We start from the raw sequence: 16,033 nt of genomic DNA on the forward strand, positions 1-16,033 counted from the left end.
AGAAAAACTCAGAAATGAGGTGGTAGAGCTAAGGAAAATATTAGAAGTAAAAGAAGTCATTTCAGAAATGAAGACTAACAAGAAGAAAGTCAAAAGTAAATAAATACAGCCAATAATGCCAAAAGAGACTAAAAGTCAAAAAGAAAAAATTTGAAGTTAAGAAGGAATGAAGATAATGTACATTTTACCACAGTAAAAGATAAACACTGAAAAATGAAGATACCCAAAGTGATCTACAGATTCAATGTAATCCCTATGACAATTCCAAGGGCATTTTTTTTCATAAATACAAAAACCCATCCTAAAATTCATACGAAGTTTCAAGGGATCCTGATTTCAAGACTTAGCTATGAAGATATAGTAATCAAAACAGTATAGTACTGAGATAAGGACTGACATATAGACCAATGGAATAGAATAGAGAGCCCAGAAATAAACCCTCACATATATGGTGAAATGGTTTTTGACAAGGGTTCCCAAACTATTCAATGGGAAAAGGACAGTCTTTTCAACAAATGGTGCTGGGAAACCAGGATATCCACATGCAAAAGAAAGAAGCTGGATCTTTACCTTATATCACACATAAAAATTAACTCAACATGGATTAAAGGTGTAAACATAAGAGCTAAAACTATACAAGTCTTAGAAGAAAACACACGCGAAAATCTTCATGACATTGGATTTGGAAATGACTTCTTGGATATGACACCCAAAGCACAGTCAACAAAAGAAAAATCAGATAAATGGGCCTCATCAAAAATGTTTTAAAATCTACTGTTCTTCAAAAGACAATAAGAAAAAGACAACCCATAGAACAGGAAAACATATTTGCTAATCATATTTTGGTAAGGGGTTAATATCTGAAATATGTAAATAATTCCTACAATTCAACCACTATAAAATACAAACCCCAACTAAAAATGGGCAAAGGACTTCAATAGATGTTTCTCCAAAGAAGATACATAAATGGCCAATAAGCACATGAAAATATGTTCAACATCACTGGTCATTAGGGAAATGCAAATCAAAAACACAATAAGAGAACACTTCAAACCCATTAGGATGGCTTTTATCAAAAAACTTAAAAATAGTAAGTGTTGACCAGGATGTGGAGAAATTGGAACACTTGTGCATTACTGGTGGGAATGTGAAATGGTACAACCATTGTGGAAAAAAGTATGATGATTGTTCAAAATGTTAAACACAGAATTACCATATGATCCAATGATTATATTATTAGGTAAATACTCAAAAAAACTGAAAGCAGGAACTCAAAAAGATACTTGTAATATCTATGTTCATAGAAGTATTTATTCATAATAGCCAAAATGTCAAAGCAACCCAAGTGTCCAATGAATAGATGAAAGGATAAACAAAATGTGGTACAGTCATGTGTCACTTAACAACAGGGGTACATTCTGAGAAATGTGACATTAGGCAATTTCATCTTTGTGTAAACACCATAGTGTACTTACACAAACTTAGATGGTATAGCCTACTATACACGACTATATGGTATAGCCCATTGCTCCTAGGCTACAAATCTCTACAGCATGTGACTGTACTGAATACTGTAGGCAATTTTAATGGTAAGTATTTGTATATCTAAACATATCTAAACCTAGAAAAAATACAGTAAATAAAGGGTATAAAACATAAAAAATGGTACACCTGTATAGGGTACTTACATGAATGGAGCTTGTAGGACTTGAAGTTGCTCTGGGTAAGTCAGTGAGTGGTGAGTGAATGTGAAGGCCTAGGATATTACTGTATACTACTGTAGACTTTATAAACACTGTATACTTAGGCTACACTCAATTTATAAAAGGATATTTTTCTTTCTTCAATAATGAAGTTTACTGTAATTTTTTAACTTTATAAACTTTTTAATATTTAAAAAACTTTTTGAGTATTTTGTAATAACACCAAGCTTAAAATACAAACATTGTACAGTTGTACAAAAATTTCCTTTTTATATCCTTACTCTACAAGATTTTTGATTTTTAACATTTTAAAATCTTTTTTGACTTTTCAAACTTTTTGTTAAAAACTAAGACATGAACAAACACATTAGCCTAGACCTACACAGGCTCAGGATCACCAGTATCACTGTCTTCTACCTCCATATCTTGTCCCACTGGAAAGTCCTCAGGGGCAATAACATGCATGGAACTGTCACTTACTATGATAATGCCTTCTTCTGGAATACTTCCTGAAGGACCTGTCTGAGGCTGTTTTACTGTTAATTTTGTTTTATAATTTTGTTTTATATACTCTAAAATAGCAATAAAAGGCTGGGCGTGGTGGCTCACGCCTGTAATCCCAACACTTTGGGAGGCCAAGGTGGGCGGATCACCTGAGGTCAGGAGTTCAAGACCAGCCTGGCCAACATAGTGAAATCCCGTCTCTATTAAAAATACAAAAATTAGGGATGGAGCCAAGATGGCCGAATAGGAACAGCTCCAGTCTACAGCTCCCAGTGTGAGCGACACAGAAGATGAATGATTTCTGCATTTCCAACTGAGGTACTGGGTTCATCTCACTGGGGATTGTCAGACAGTGGGTGCGGGACAGTGGGTGCAGCGCACCGAGCGTGAGCTGAAGCAGGGTGAGGCATTGCCTCACCCGGGAAGTGCAAGGGGTCAGGGAATTCCCTTTCCTAGCCAAGGAAAGGGGTGACAGACGGCACCTGGAAAATTGGGTCACTCCCACCATAATACTGCGCTTTTCCAAGGGTCTTAGCAAACGGCACACCAGGAGATTGTATCCCACGCCTGGCTCGGAGGGTCCTATGCCCACAGAGCCTCGCTCATTGCTAGCACAGCAGTCTGAGATCAAACTGCAAGGTGGCAGCCAGGCTAGGGGAGGGGCGCCTGCCATTGCCCAGGCTTGAGTAGGTAAACAAAGCAGCCGGAAGCTCAAACTGGGTGGAGCCCACTGCAGCTCAAGGAGGCCTGCCTGCCTCTGTAGACTCCACCTCTGGGGGCAGGGCATAGCCAAACAAAAGGCAGCAGAAACCTCTGCAGACTTAAATGTCCCTGTCTGACAGCTTTGAAGAGAGTAGTGGTTCTCCCAGCACACAGCTTGAGATCTGAGAATAGACAGACTGCCTCCTAAAGTGGGTCTCTGACCCCCGAGCAGCCTAACTGAGAGGCACCCCCCAGTAGGGGCAGACTGACAACTCACATGGCCAGGTACTCCTCTGAGACAAAACTTCCAGAGGAACGATCAGGCAGCAACATTTGCTGTTCACTAATATCCGCTGTTCTGCAGCCTCCACTGCTGATACCCAGGCAAACAGGGTCTGGAGTGGACCTCCAGCAAACTCCAGCAGACCTGCAGCTGAGGGTCCTGACTGTTAGAAGGAAAACTAACAAACAGAAAGGACATCCACACCAAAACCTCATCTGTACGTCACCATCATCAAAGACCAAAGGTAGATAAAACCACAAAGATGGGGAAAAAACAGAGCAGAAAAACTGAAAATTCTAAAAATCAGAGTGCCTCTCCTCCTCCAAAGGAACACAGCTCCTCACCAGCAACGGAACAAAGCTGGACGGAGAATGACTTTGACGAGTTGAGAGAAGGCTTCAGACGATCAAACTACTCCGAGCTAAAGGAGGATGTTCAAACCCATGGCAAAGAAGTTAAAAATCTTGAAAAGATTAGACAAATGGCTAACTAGAATAACTAATGCAGAGAAGTCCTTCAAGGACCTGATGACTGAAAACCATGGCATGAGAACTATATGATGAATGCACAAGCCTCAGTAGCCGATTTGATCAACTGAAAGAAAGAGTATCAGTGATGGAAGATCAAATGAATGAAATGAAGTGAGAAGAGAAGTTCAGAGAAAAAAGAATAAAAAGAAATGAACAAAGCCTCCAAGAAATATGGGACTATGTGAAAAGACCAAATCTACGTCTGATTGGTGTACTTGAAAGTGACGGAGAGAATGCAACCAAGTTGGAAAACACTCTGCAGGATATTCTCCAGGAGAACTTCCCCAATCTAGCAAGGCAGGCCAACATTCAGATTCAGGAAATACAGAGAATGCCACAAAGATACTCCTCAAGAAGAGCAACTCCAAGACACATACTTGTCAGATTCACCAAAGTTGAAATGAAGGAAAAAATGTTAAGGGCAGCCAGAGAGAAAGGTCGGGTTACCCACAAAGGGAAGCCCATCAGACTAACAGCTGATCTCTCGGCAGAAACTCTACAAGCCAGAAGAGAGTGGGGGTCAATATTCAACAGTCTTAAAGAAAAGAATTTACAACAATGTGTCTGTACTTAATGCCACTGAACTGTATACTAAAATGGTTAACTGTAAATCACTTTCAATGGTAAATTTTATGTTACATATATTTTACCACAATTTAAAAAAATCAATTGAATTTCTATATGTTAGCAATGAACAATTGGAAATTGAATTTAATAGAAATTGAAATTAATAGACCAAGATCATTTGAAATATCATCAAAAACATAAATTCTTTAGGATAAAGTTAACAAAATATATATAAGATTTTTATGCTTGAAAACTACAAAATATTGATGAGAGAAATTAAAGAAGACCTAAATAAGTAGAGATCTACACTGTATTAATGGATTGGAATACTTATTAATACTGTTAAGATGTTAACTGTCTCCAAATTGATCTATAAATTCAATGCAATCTCAATCAAAATTCCAGCAGGTATTTTTGTAGAAGTTGACATGCTAATTTTAACATTTAAATGAAAATATAGATAACCTAGAATAGTCAAAATGATTCCAAAAAGGAACAAAGTTAAGGATTTACACAGCTTAAGTTTTCTACTTACTATGAAACTACAATGATCAAGAGAATGAGGTATTAGCATAAGAATAGATATCTAGAACCAATGAAATATAATACAGTCCAGAAACAGATTCAAACACTTATGACAAATTGATTTTTGACAAAAGTGCCAAGGCAATTCAATGGAGAGAGAGTAGTCTTTCAATACTGGTGCTTGAACAACATGATGTCTATATGGAAAAAAAAAAAAGAAACTTGATCTATTTCACACACACACACATGCACACACACACACTTACTTAATTCAAGATAGATCACAGACCTAAGCACAAAAGTTAAAAGTATAAAATTTTTAAAGGGAAGCATAGGAGAATTTTTTTTGCCATTTTGATGTAGGCAGAGATTTCTTAAATAAGACATAAACCATAAAAGAAAAATATAATAAATTTGATTTCATTAAATTAAAACCCATAACACACCTAGTAGAATAGTTAAAACTTAAAAGATTGGAAATGCCATATGTTGACTAGGCTGTGGATGAACTGGCATTCTCATTCATTGCTGGTATGCTGGCATGTATGTATAATGGTACAGATGCTTTGGAAAGCAGCTTGACAGTTTCTCATAAACTTAAAAACACACTTATCATATGACCCAGCAATTTCATTTCTAGAAACTTTGGTTTCTCCAAAGAGAAACCAAAACAAATACCCACACAAAGACCTGTTCTTCAATGTTCATAGTAGCTTTATTCATAATAGCCTCAAACTGAAAACAACCAAAATATCCATTAGCAGATGAATGGATAAACAAATTGTGGTATATCCGCACAATTGCCTACTATTCAGCAATAAAAAGAAACTATTGATATATTCAACAACAAGGGTGATTCTCTAAAATTCTAAAATTGAGTGAAAGAAGCCAGATTTAAAAAAAAAGGTAAAGTACATACCGTGTAATTCCATTTATATGAAACGCTAGGAAAGATAAATCTAACCTATAGTGATAGAAAGCATACCAGTCATTGCCTGGGGCTGGGAGTGGAGGTGAGGATTGACTGGGAAGGAACACAAGGAAATCTCTCGGGATAATGGAAGTCTTCTATATCTAGACCATGGTAGTGGGTAAATTTGGAGTATAAAGTTGTCAAAATTATCGAACTATACCTAAAATGAATGCATTTTTGTATGTAAATTATATTTTTATAAATTAATTTTAAAATAAATTAGTAATGACTTGTAAGGGTTCCTTTAGTTTTAAAATTCAGTGATTAATGAGCCTAGTCCCCCACAAAATCCTCTTTGACTATAGTACATTTTATCAGGTTATACTGATATTTTAGAAAAATGTGGGCAGAAGATACCTCAAAGTTCTCTTAGTCAAAAAATTATTCTGATGCTTGAATCTCCTCTATAACATTTATACCAAGTCATTCAGTCTTTACTTAAATATATTCAAGAAGAGAGAATTCACTCTATTTTAAGAAAATCCATTTCAGTGTTTTGGTAGGTCAAATCATTAAGAAAGGGTTTCCTTATGATAATTCAAAATCTCACTCCTTGTAGGTCTCACCCATGGAAACACTCATGAAATAAATTTAATTTCTTTACTCCCTGACAGTCATTCAAATATTGGAAGAAAGCTATCGTGTTTCTCGTAAATCTTCCATTTCCCAAGTTTAACATCCACACTTCCTTTATTCTTCAAATTAGATGGTTTTTAGTGCTCTCACCATCCTCAGTGCCTTCCTCTTGGCACACTTGGGTTTGTCAATATCCTCCTTCATAAGTGGTGCCCCTCAATCCAATACAATACAGATGCTCCTCAACTAATGATGGAGTTACATCCTGATAAACCCATGGTAAACTGAAAATATCCTAAGTAGAAAGTGCATTTTCAACTTATGATGGATTTATCCAGACATAAGCCCATGGTAACTTGAGGAGCTTATTGAATGAGTATTGCTTTCATACTATCATAAGATTGATAAATCCTAAATCGAACCCTTGTAAGTCAAGGGCTGTCTATACAGTTGTTTCCTTGTATCTGTAGAGGATTGGTTCCAGGACACCCTTGGATATCACAATCTGCAGACGCTCAAGTTCCTTATAGTAGTTGCATATAACCTACACACATCCTTTTGTATACTTTAAATAATCTCTAGATTACTTACACCTAATGCAAAGTAAATGTTCTGTAAATAGTAGTTACACTGTATTGTTTTATATTTGCATTATTTTCTATGTTGTATTGCTATTTTGTAAATTGTTTTTTTTTCTGAATATTTTCAGTCTGTGTTTGATTGAATCTGTACTTCAGACATATTCTAACCAGAGCAGAACAGAGGGTAATTGCCACTTTTTCTCCTTCTATACATTAAATCTCTATTGATTCAACCTAATTTGAGTAAACTTTCTTAGTATTTTTGGCTTATGCAGTGCTTATAGTCAATAAAATGTACCAAGTGACTCACATATGCTGCTTTTAAAGCCATATTTTATCTATTTTGTTCTTGTACAATTGGTTTTGGGGATCCAATTATAGGATGTTTTGTTGTTTCCTGTTTGTCTTCGTCTTGCTAGAATAGGCTCATCATTTCAACCTTTTAAGGTCCCTTCAGATCTGACTTTGTCCTCTAACAAATCAGTTACTCTTTTCAGCTTCACATCATATGTACATTCAATCAATATTCACAAATGTCCTCATCTATATATTCCTATTCTAAGTTCATATGGTACATACCACACAATGATGTGTGACTGAACAGTCTTTTATTATTTTCTAATTATTTTATATATGTAAATATTGTTTCCGCATTAATATTTTAGGCTCACTTACAGAATAGATCATGTCTTCTACTTATTCTATAGTGCTTGGCACAGATTAGGCATTCAATATTTGTTGACTTGGAATCTCAATCAGGGTATTTTTACAGTATAGCTGTATCAAATGAGTCACAGCTGACCTTCATCTCATGTTTCTTTAGTGGTTTTTTTTTTTTTTTTTTTTTTTTTTTTTACATCCATATAGATGCATTTGTGGGAAAGGTACATCTACCTAAGAATTACAAAAAAAAACCCCTCAGAATCAGTCAAGCACAAGCTGATGAAGTACAGAGGCCACAGTGCCATCTAGTGAATATCATTAGTTTATGTCTGCTGGTCCCAAGCTCATTTTTGGTCCTATAATAGAAGGGCATGATTTTTCGAACTTTGTATGGTAAAGAGAAACAATATATAACCAGCACATGAGACATAACTGTCTTCACTTTAGGTCACATAAATATTCTATGAATAGTCTCATCTTTGTGGCTGTTGTAAGTCTTACGGCCATTCTGTGGTTTGAGAGTGTGGTTCAGTTTTATCAAACTATAGTAGTACTAAAGACATTCATGTACCTAAACTGCAGTTGCAAGCTGAGGATGGGACTTCTGTACCGAGTTAAAGAGTACCCAGTTGTGCATTCCCATTAACTTACACAGACTATCACCAAAACAAGTCATTATCCATCTGTCAACTAACATTAAGGTTTTATTATGGTTTGCAGCAAAATCCCATTATATCAAGGTGTGATAAATTGCTTCTGTATTTAGAACCCAAGCTCATTTCCTTCATCCTTAATCCATTCAAACCTATGACTTGCACAAACCAAACATTTTTAAATTCTCAAAAATAATATAGCAAAATCAGGATACCGGGCTTAAGGCACTACAAACACCTCAAAGGCAGAGTTGATATCTATGAAACGACGTTGTTTAATATTGTCTCATGCAAAGTACTGAAAATATCTGAATGGATAATAGCAATTTAAAAATTTTTATTTATACAATTTAGAAAACAAACCAAAGAAATGATCTATAATTGGCATTGTTATCTCAAAAAGATATTGCCAAGTGTGCAAGCTAATGAATCTGTAACCTAATCTACTAAAAGTTCAGGGGAATCTATTTCTCAACTCCTTTGGCCTGCCCAAATTAACTGCTGACCTATGATTCAATATTTCATTTTAAATCAAAATAAAATGCGTTCTCACCCTCAAAAGAGAAAAGAGCTGAGCTGGAGAAAGTTATAGTGGGATGATTTTTAATAATATAATCTCATTCAGTTCTGATAATCAAAGAGCACTCACAGATCTTAATCACTATTAATTTCCAAATTATGCATAGTAGCAAGGATAGAAATAGCATGAGGAAATGGAATTCCTATATCAGAGGAAGTTGATTGACAGGTATTTATTGAGTCTTCATAACTATTTTTAATGTAATGAGCATCTACTATGCATTAGGCACTATGCTGGGTACAAAGGCAAATATGGTCTCTGTCCTCAAGGAGGTGACTGACAGTCCAATAGATGACTAAGGCAGGTACAGAAATAACTAAAATATAATGAGAAAACAAGTATCTAGGGATAAACAGAACTGTTACAAAGTCTTGGAGGAAAGGCAAGACAAGGAAATTTCCTCAGGAAGCTAAGAATGTCATTAAGAGTTAGGCTTTGAAAAAGGGAATTTTAAGCTAGTCTTTGAAAAGGAAATTTTAGGGATGCAGGAAAGAGGTAATTTGCAATGAAGAAGCATGAAAAAAGATACTGAGGTAGAAAACATAGATCATGGCTAGGAAGCAGCAAGTACTCCAGTTGGGGACAAACATAGTATGCAAGGAAATAAAACAGAAACAGTTTCCATGAAAGTAGGTTGTTATAAAGCCAGGAAGCCCCTTGGATTACGTCTCCTGGCATGAGTCTACTTCCCTTTGACTTTCTGCTATGTTTTGATCCAGCACAAAAGCCCTCACCAGAAGCCAGGCAAATGCCAGCACCATGGCCCTTGAACTTCCCAGCCTGCAGAATCATGAGCTTAAATAAACCTATTTTCTCTATAAATTACTCAGTCTTAGGTATTCTGTTATACCAACACAAAACAGACTAAGACACCACTACTTCCCTGATCACATCTCCTAATTCCCCTAATGTTCCCTCGGCTCCAGCCACAAAGGTCTCTTTGCCATTCTTTAAATACCCTAGGGCCTTTGCAGTTGTTATTCCCTCCATCTGGAATGCTCTTTTTCCTCAGGTCTCTACTTAAAAACCATCTTCTCAGGGAGGACTTCCCTGACCACCCCATCTAAAAGTTCAACCATTCATCCTCCTCCAAAACATTTAATATCACCCTTTCCTGCTTAGTTTTCTCCTTAGCACTTATCAATATTTAATATACCAGGAGTCAACAAACTATAGCCTTTGGGCAAAATCTGGCCCACCATATTTTTTGTACAGTTCATAAGTTAGAAAAATTTTACATTTTAAGAGACTGAAATAAATCAAAAGAATCATATTTTATGACATGAAAATTACATGAAATTCAAATTTCAGTATTCTAAAACGTTTTATTGGAACACAGCCACACCAATTTGATTACATACTGTCTATGGCTATTTTCAAGGCACAACAACAGAGTTGATTAGTTTCAGCACAGACTGCATGGCCTGCAAAACCTAAAATATTTACTGTGGTTCTTTACAGAAAGTTTGTTGACCCCTATAATATAACATAATACTTATTTATCTTTTTATTGTTTGCCTCTCCTAGTGGAAAATAATGGGGACAGCAGTATTTGTCCATGTGGATAAAGGTTTTTATATATTTTATTCATTACTATATCCCCAATGCCTAGAACAGTACTTAACACATAGGAGACAATAAATAAATATTTTTGAATGAATGAACACTAAAAAATTGGATTAGAAAGTTTGGCAACAAAAAGAAGGACACAGAACTGAAGTTTGAGGAGGATTACAAAGTTGAAGGAAGGTTTTTGGATAAAGAAGACTTCAAGGTAATTATAGTGACAGGAGAAAGAAACAGTAGGCCGGGCGCGGTGGCTCACGCCTGTAATCCCAGCACTTTGGTAGGCCGAGGCGAGCAGATCATGAGGTCAGGAGTTCGAGACCAGCCTGGCCAAAAAGGTGAAACCCTGTCTCTGCTAAAAATATAAAAAATTACCCAGGCATGGTGGCCCATGCCTGTAATCCCAGCTACTCAGGAGGCTGAGACAGGAGAATTGCTTGAGCTCAGGAGGCGGAAGTTGCAGTGAGCTGAGATAGCACCACTGCACTCCAGCCTGGGCGACAAGAGTGAGACTCTGTTTCAAAAAAAAAAACAACAAAAAAAAACAGTAGAGAATGATTAAACAGCTAGGGTTGAGATCTGTAGAGTAAGGTCCCCAGACAACGTTACTTCTTTCTCATAGGTAAGAGAAAAGAAAGTATGGGTGAAGAGGTGAGAAATTGATGAAGTTCATGTCAGTGGCTACAAGCTCAGCAAATCACACGATAAGGTCTTTTGCTACAACAAAGGAGAAAGCATGGGTGCTTAAGGACGGAAAAAAATGTTTTGGAATTATCACTGTGGGGAATGTGATAAAAACTCAACGAGATTCAGTATTATTGACTACCCAGCTGAAAAACCATGAAATTTTAGCAAATCCAATAAACATGGTTTCATAAATTTTCCCAACAATGCTCAAGCAGCTCAAAGGAAGGAGTGAAGAAAGACAATGAAAGTTAACAAAGGTTAGACACTGGTGAGGTGGGATTATTAAAATATGATGGATTGTGTATTTTTTTCACCTTTCTGTCTGTCCTAGTGCATAAGAAGATATTCATTGCATATGGAGGCTATCCAATCAATGTCTGCTAAATTGAAGACAAGAAGGATGAAATGGAGAAATATGCTAACAGTAATCAACAAAGTTACCTTGAATATATTCAAAATATCCTTTGGCTTCACCACTAATCTGGCCATAAATGATACAGTTACATATTGAGTACACACCATTAAAATACACCTGGTTTACTGTTCTCCTATTCTTCCTAACCTCACTATTAATACCATTTTAATTTCCAATTATAAAGTCAGTGCTATACTAGGCTCTAGGACCAAACTTGACATTAGAAGAGATGTAAGTAGCATTGCTTAAGTCTCAGAAAACTGTATCTAGTCAACTTGTATTCCTCTTCTGGTCATTGCTTCCCAGTTTGGCTCCCTATGCAGGGGCTCTGCTCTTAAAAACAGCCTCATATCCTGGTCCCTTTAGTTTTGGAGATCTACTTTGCTCTTTCTAGTATGTCTGCACACACTCCTATTCCTCAAAGATTTGTGTACCGTCTCAGAGTCCAAACATCTGTGATTGAAACCCTGTTCCCTGCTGTTATGTTTATGTGATGCCAACCACCTGTGTGCCTGACTTACAGACTATTTCCAACATTTAGATTTCTCTCATTGCCATGCTCTGCTTATCTGCCCATTAGGATACCATGATGTCAGCTGCTTGGGTGAGTTGAATGCAACTATACTTTGTTCATCTCTGTAACCTCAGAGCCTAGCATAATGTCTGGTACTGTGTTCTTTCTTTCTTTCTTTCCTGACTGGCTGATTAGATAGCCTCCCTTGGCCTACAAATGCATCCATTCCCCAACTAGCATGTCTACATCCAGATACAGGTCCTTCCCAAGCTGCCTGGCTCACTGTGTCATAAATCATGGAAGTTAAAAAAGCCCTGTGATTGCCCTCTTTATTGGTCTTTAAGTAAACAGTAGGCAACTACCTTTCTGAAATAGTGCTGTCCTGTGCAGAATTAGGTAACAAAATCTACATGATCATCTTCCTTTTAGATCTTAAACTGTAGGTAACTATTTTCTGAAACAGTTAAACGCTAGCCTGTGCAACACTATGATGAATTAAGTAACATTTCAAGTTCTCTTCCAGGGCTGTGAATTTACAACATATAAACTAAATAGCAAATATTTTCTTGAAAGAAAATCTAAAGTATTTAAGTCAGATAAACAACTCTTCAAAAATAAACCTTCAAAGAAAACATCTGGAATCACTACCCTTAATCACCTAGGTGAACAAAGGTTAGACCTGTCATTAAAACTTGAAAGGCAACAAAAACCTTCATATTTCATTTGGGTCCACACTTGTCCTTCTAGTTCTTTGTCCTTCTAAGAGCCAATACCCCTCATTACGTGCATACCATATGATACCCAAAGGAAGAAATGTCCTAATTGCTTTGGAAAGTATTTCCGTTCTATCTTTAAACAAGCTTTTATCTTCTTTACCTTCTAGAATGTTGTCCTGATAAGAAATCAGTTAAAGAACATTTTCTAGGGTGGTTGGAAAGGCAAGAGATAACAACCTAGAAAGTGAAAGAATGGCCACTTCATTCACGTATTTGGTCTCAATGAATGCTTGACAAAAGTGTGTACTTCAAAATTTAGTTTGCTGCAAAGGACAATATTACAGATGGTTAGTAGCAGATAACTTTATTCAGGAGTTCCAATGATATATTACCTTTCAGAATAGGTGTGAAAAATAAAGGGTAAGTAATAGAATTAATGGTATTCCAAATTCTCTCTTTCTTTGGGAAGTTTCACTCTATATTTACAGTGTGCAAATCAAGAAAATGTCAATTTGACCTTATTCTATATGAGGGAACTCTCAGACATCCTAAACTAACAGCCAAGAAGTCACAGCATGGCATCTATCTCCCTGCCACTGCACATAAGAACATTTGCTACCTCTGAAAATAGATAAATCAAAGGACCTTATCAAGTTGTTGCAAATTCAGGTAACAGCAAGCCATGTTCCTCTGCAGCTTGGCGAAGTCCAGATCCATTTCATCAGGTGAATAAAACCTCAGAGAATAATAGTACCATTGTAGGGCATCAGTGTAATTTTGTACCTAAAGTTTAAAAAGAAACAACAAAATCACAGTGATGTCGCTACCCTATCTTTCCCAAGTCACCTCTAGAAACAAATAAAAGATGCTGTTGGTTTCTTTTTTAGGCAACCAAAACACAATATCCTTTATATTGGGTTCTAAGTGCATTTTATTATCAGTCTTGGTCAACATAAGTTTTAGATAAAGTGGCAATCAGTATTCTTTCTTTTTCCTACACATTAGAAATTTCACACATAGGATGAAGAGTCTAAGAGTGTAGCAAACCACCACAGAAAACTTAAAATCTATTTTAAAAGTTATTAAAACAACAACAATAAAAATTTTAAAAGAGAACACCCATAATTCACCATGCTAATGCAGCTATTTTCATTTATCTATGTTCAATTTTAACTGTATTCTTTTGTATATTTACCTAGTTGTAATCGTAGCTTATATAGAATTTCATGTTCTATTCTTTCCATTTAATTTTGTTTCATACATATTAATCTATGTTGCTATGTAGTCTTCACAATAATCAATTTTAAGAGATACATAACATTTAATCAAGTATATAATGATTTTCTTAATGTTAGCTATTTAGTGAATTTGCAGAGTTTTTACTATTGTAATTGATGCTGCTGTATTTGTATACAAAAATATATTTTTCTCTTGAGTAAATTTAAAATTTTCAATGGTAAGACGCTAGCTAGGGAAAATCTGATAGGAATAACCTGGATAATTATTTTTAATCTAAGAAAACTGAGACTGCTTATAAACCAAGGTAAGGTAAATGATTCCCTCGTACCCTATCAAGAAGCTTCATATTTTTCAATTAAGAAGAGGAGCCGGAGGAGCCAAGATGGCCGAATAGGAACAGCTCCGGTCTACAGCTCTCAGCGCAAGCGACCCAGAAGACGGGTGATTTCTGCATTTCCATCTGAGGTACCGTTTTCATCTCACTAGGGAGTGCCAGACAGTGGGCGCAGGTCAGTGGGTGAGTGCACCGTGCGCCAGCCGAAGCAGGGGCGAGGCATTGCCTCACTCGGGAAGCGCAAGGGGTCAGGGAGTTCCCTTTCCAGGGGTGACAGACGGCACCTAGAAAATCGGGCCACTCTCACCCGAATACTGTGCCTTTCCGACGGGCTTAGGAAACGGTGCTCCAGGAGAGTATAGCCCACACCTGGCTCAGAGGGTCCTACGCCCACGGAGTCTTGGTGATTGCTAGCACAGCAGTCTGAGATCAAACAGCAAGTCGGCAGCGAGGCTGGGGGAGGGGCGCCCGCCATTGCCCAGGCTCGCTTAGGTAAACAAAGCAGCCTGGAAGCTTGAACTGGGTGGAGCCCACCATAGCTCAAGGAGGCCGGCCCGCCTCTGTAGGCTCCACCTCTGGGGGCAGGGCACAGACAAACAAAAAGACAGCAGTAACCTCTGCAGACTTAAATGTCCCTGTCTGACAGATTTGAGGAGAGCAGTGGTTCTCCCAGCACGCAGCTGGAGATCTGAGAACGGGCTGACTGCCTCCTCAAGTGGGTCCCTGACCCCTGACCCCCGAGCAGCCTAACTGGGAGGCACCCCCCAGCAGGGGCAGACTGACACCTCACACGGCCCGCCAGGTACTCCAACAGACCTGCAGCTGAGGGTCCTGTCTGTTAGAAGGAAAACTAACAGAAAGGACACCCACATCAAAAACCCATCTGTACATCACCATCATCAAAGACCAAAAGTAGATAAAACCACAAAGATGGGGAAAAAACAGAGCAGAAAAACTGGAAACTCTAAAAAGCAGAGTACCTCTCCTCCTCCAAAGGAACGCAGTTCCTCACCAGCAACGGAACAAAGCTGGACGGAGAATGACTGACGAGCTGAGAGAAGAAGGCTTCAGACGATCAAATTACTCCGAGCTATGGGAGGATATTCAAACCAAAGGCAAAGAAGTTGAAAACTTTGAAAAAAATTTAGAAGAATGTATAACTAGAATAACCAATACAGAGAAGTGCTTAAAGGAGCTGATGGAGCTGAAAACCAAGGCTCGAGAACTACGTGAAGAATGCAGAAGCCTCAGGAGCTGATGCGATCAAATGGAAGAAAGGGTATCAGCCCTGGAAGATGAAATGAATGAAATGAAGCGAGAAGGGAAGTTTAGAGAAAAAGGAATAAAAAGAAACGAGCAAAGCCTCCAAGAAATGTGGGACTATGTGAAAAGACCAAATCTACGTCTGATTGGTGTACCTGAAAGTGACGGGGAGAATGGAAACAAGTTGGAAAACACTCTGCAGGATATTATCCAGGAGAACTTCCCCAATCTAGCAAGGCAGGCCAACATTCAGATTCAGGAAATACAGAGAACGCCACAAAGATACTCCTCGAGAAGAGCAACTCCAAGACACATAATTGTCAGATTCACCAAAGTTGAAATGAAGGAAAAAATGTTAAGGGCAGCCAGAGAGAAAGGTCAGGTTACCCTCAAAGGGAAGCCCATCAGACTAACAGCGGATCTCTTGGCAGAAACCCTACAAGCCAGAAAAGAGTGGGG

General features: G+C 37.6%; 1 protein-coding gene across 1 annotated transcript in view; it reads right to left on the reverse strand.

Moving 5' to 3' along the window:
• TEX11 (testis expressed 11) overlaps positions 1–16,033 on the reverse strand; it is a 377,626-nt gene that overhangs the window by 125,932 nt on the left and 235,661 nt on the right. The window contains exon 16 of the mRNA XM_024240693.3: positions 13,384–13,521. Within this exon, the coding sequence (XP_024096461.1) occupies positions 13,384–13,521 (138 nt within the window). The remainder of the gene's footprint in view (positions 1–13,383; positions 13,522–16,033) is intronic.

Source organism: Pongo abelii, chromosome X (assembly GCF_028885655.2).
Source record: "Pongo abelii isolate AG06213 chromosome X, NHGRI_mPonAbe1-v2.0_pri, whole genome shotgun sequence".
Classification (NCBI taxonomy): Eukaryota; Metazoa; Chordata; class Mammalia; order Primates; family Hominidae; genus Pongo; species Pongo abelii.